This window comes from Olea europaea, unplaced genomic scaffold (assembly GCF_002742605.1).
Source record: "Olea europaea var. sylvestris unplaced genomic scaffold, O_europaea_v1 scaffold31913, whole genome shotgun sequence".
Classification (NCBI taxonomy): domain Eukaryota; kingdom Viridiplantae; phylum Streptophyta; class Magnoliopsida; order Lamiales; family Oleaceae; genus Olea; species Olea europaea.
The window spans coordinates 1-1,297 of NW_019250741.1; the positions used below are offsets into that span (position 1 = coordinate 1).

Sequence of the window (1,297 nt, forward strand, 5' to 3'; positions counted from 1 at the left end):
GCCTAATAGTATAGACCACTTAATTTCTAACACGTTGGCAAAAAATTTCTATTTTTTTCTTCTTTTTCTTCCTCTTTTTTTTTTCCCCTCTTTTTCCTTTCTCTTTTTCTCTCTTTTTCTTCTCTGGTCCGTTCTTTTGTTTTGGTGTGTGTAAAGTGTATGTTAAAGGTTTGGATTATATATTTATATATACACACATTGGAAATGGGTTGGTTTGATAACCACCTTCCATTTTGGTTTTTATCTTTTGTAATTTTTTTATTTTTGAAGTTTGAATTTTTTTTTAAGTTTGACTTTTATTTTTGAATTGATTAGAGTATTACAAAACTCACCCCCTTAAAAGAATTTCATCCTTGAAATTCGATAAACTAAGTACGAAAAATCTGGAGATATTGAGAACGCATCTGTTCTTCACTTTCCCATGTCGCTTCTTCTATAGCATGATTCCTCCACAAGACTTTAACCAATGGAATAGTCTTATTACGCAAAACATGTTCCTTCCTATCCAATATCTGAACTGATTTTCCTGCATAGGTAAGATTTTCCTTCAGTTCTACTAGTTGTGATTCCAAAACATGAGATGGATCTAGAATATACTTACGAAGCATAGAAACATGGAATACATCATGAATTCTAGACAATTCTGTTGGCAAATCCAATCGATACGCAACTGGACCGATGCGTTCAACAATCTCATATGGGCCAATATACCTCGGACTCAATTTACCTCGTTTACCAAATCTGATAACACCTTTCCATGGAGACAATTGCAGGAAAATTCTATCTCCAACATCAAATTCAAGATTTTTTCTGCATCTATCTGCATAGTTCTTCTATCTATCTTGGGCTGTCTTTAACTTTTCTTTAATTATCTTTACTTTCTCAGCAGTAATCTGGACATATTCAAGATCCAATAACTTTCTTTCACCAACTTCATCCCAACATAGTGGAGTTCTACATTTCCTACCATATAATACTTCAAAAGGAGCCATTTCTATACTCGAATGATAACTATTATTATAAGCAAACTCCATCAAAGAAAGATGAGTATCCCAATTCCCTTTGAACTGTATACACAAGCTCGTAACATGTCTTCCAGAGTCTGAATAATTTTTTCTAACTGAACATCTATTTGTGAATGAAAAACTGTACTAAAATGAAGTTTAGTACCCATAGCTTTCTGCAAACTGGGCCAAAATTTAGAAGTGAAACGAGAATCTCTATTTGAAACAATAGCTACTGGTGCCCCATATAAACTGATTATCTCGTCAACATATATTTTTACCAATTTATCTAA

General features: G+C 32.9%; 1 protein-coding gene across 1 annotated transcript; it reads right to left on the minus strand.

Moving 5' to 3' along the window:
* Positions 1 to 368: 368 nt before the first annotated feature.
* LOC111385521 lies at positions 369 to 992 on the minus strand. The gene is made up of 2 exons (XM_023009917.1): positions 859 to 992; positions 369 to 741 (listed from the first exon to the last, which is right to left on the minus strand). Exons 1-2 carry the CDS (start codon positions 990 to 992, stop codon positions 369 to 371), a joined length of 507 nt encoding a protein of 168 aa, XP_022865685.1.
* Between the last annotated feature and the right edge of the window lie 305 nt (positions 993 to 1,297).

Excerpts from the sequence above, each read along its gene's own strand:
- LOC111385521 (XM_023009917.1), bottom strand. The coding sequence starts at position 992 with ATGGCTCCTTTTGAAGTATTATATGGTAGGAAATGTAGAACTCCACTA. Across the intron at positions 742-858 it reads GTAAAGATAATTAAAGAAAA|ATTTGGTAAACGAGGTAAAT; the intron begins GTTAAAGACAGC and ends AGGTGTTATCAG.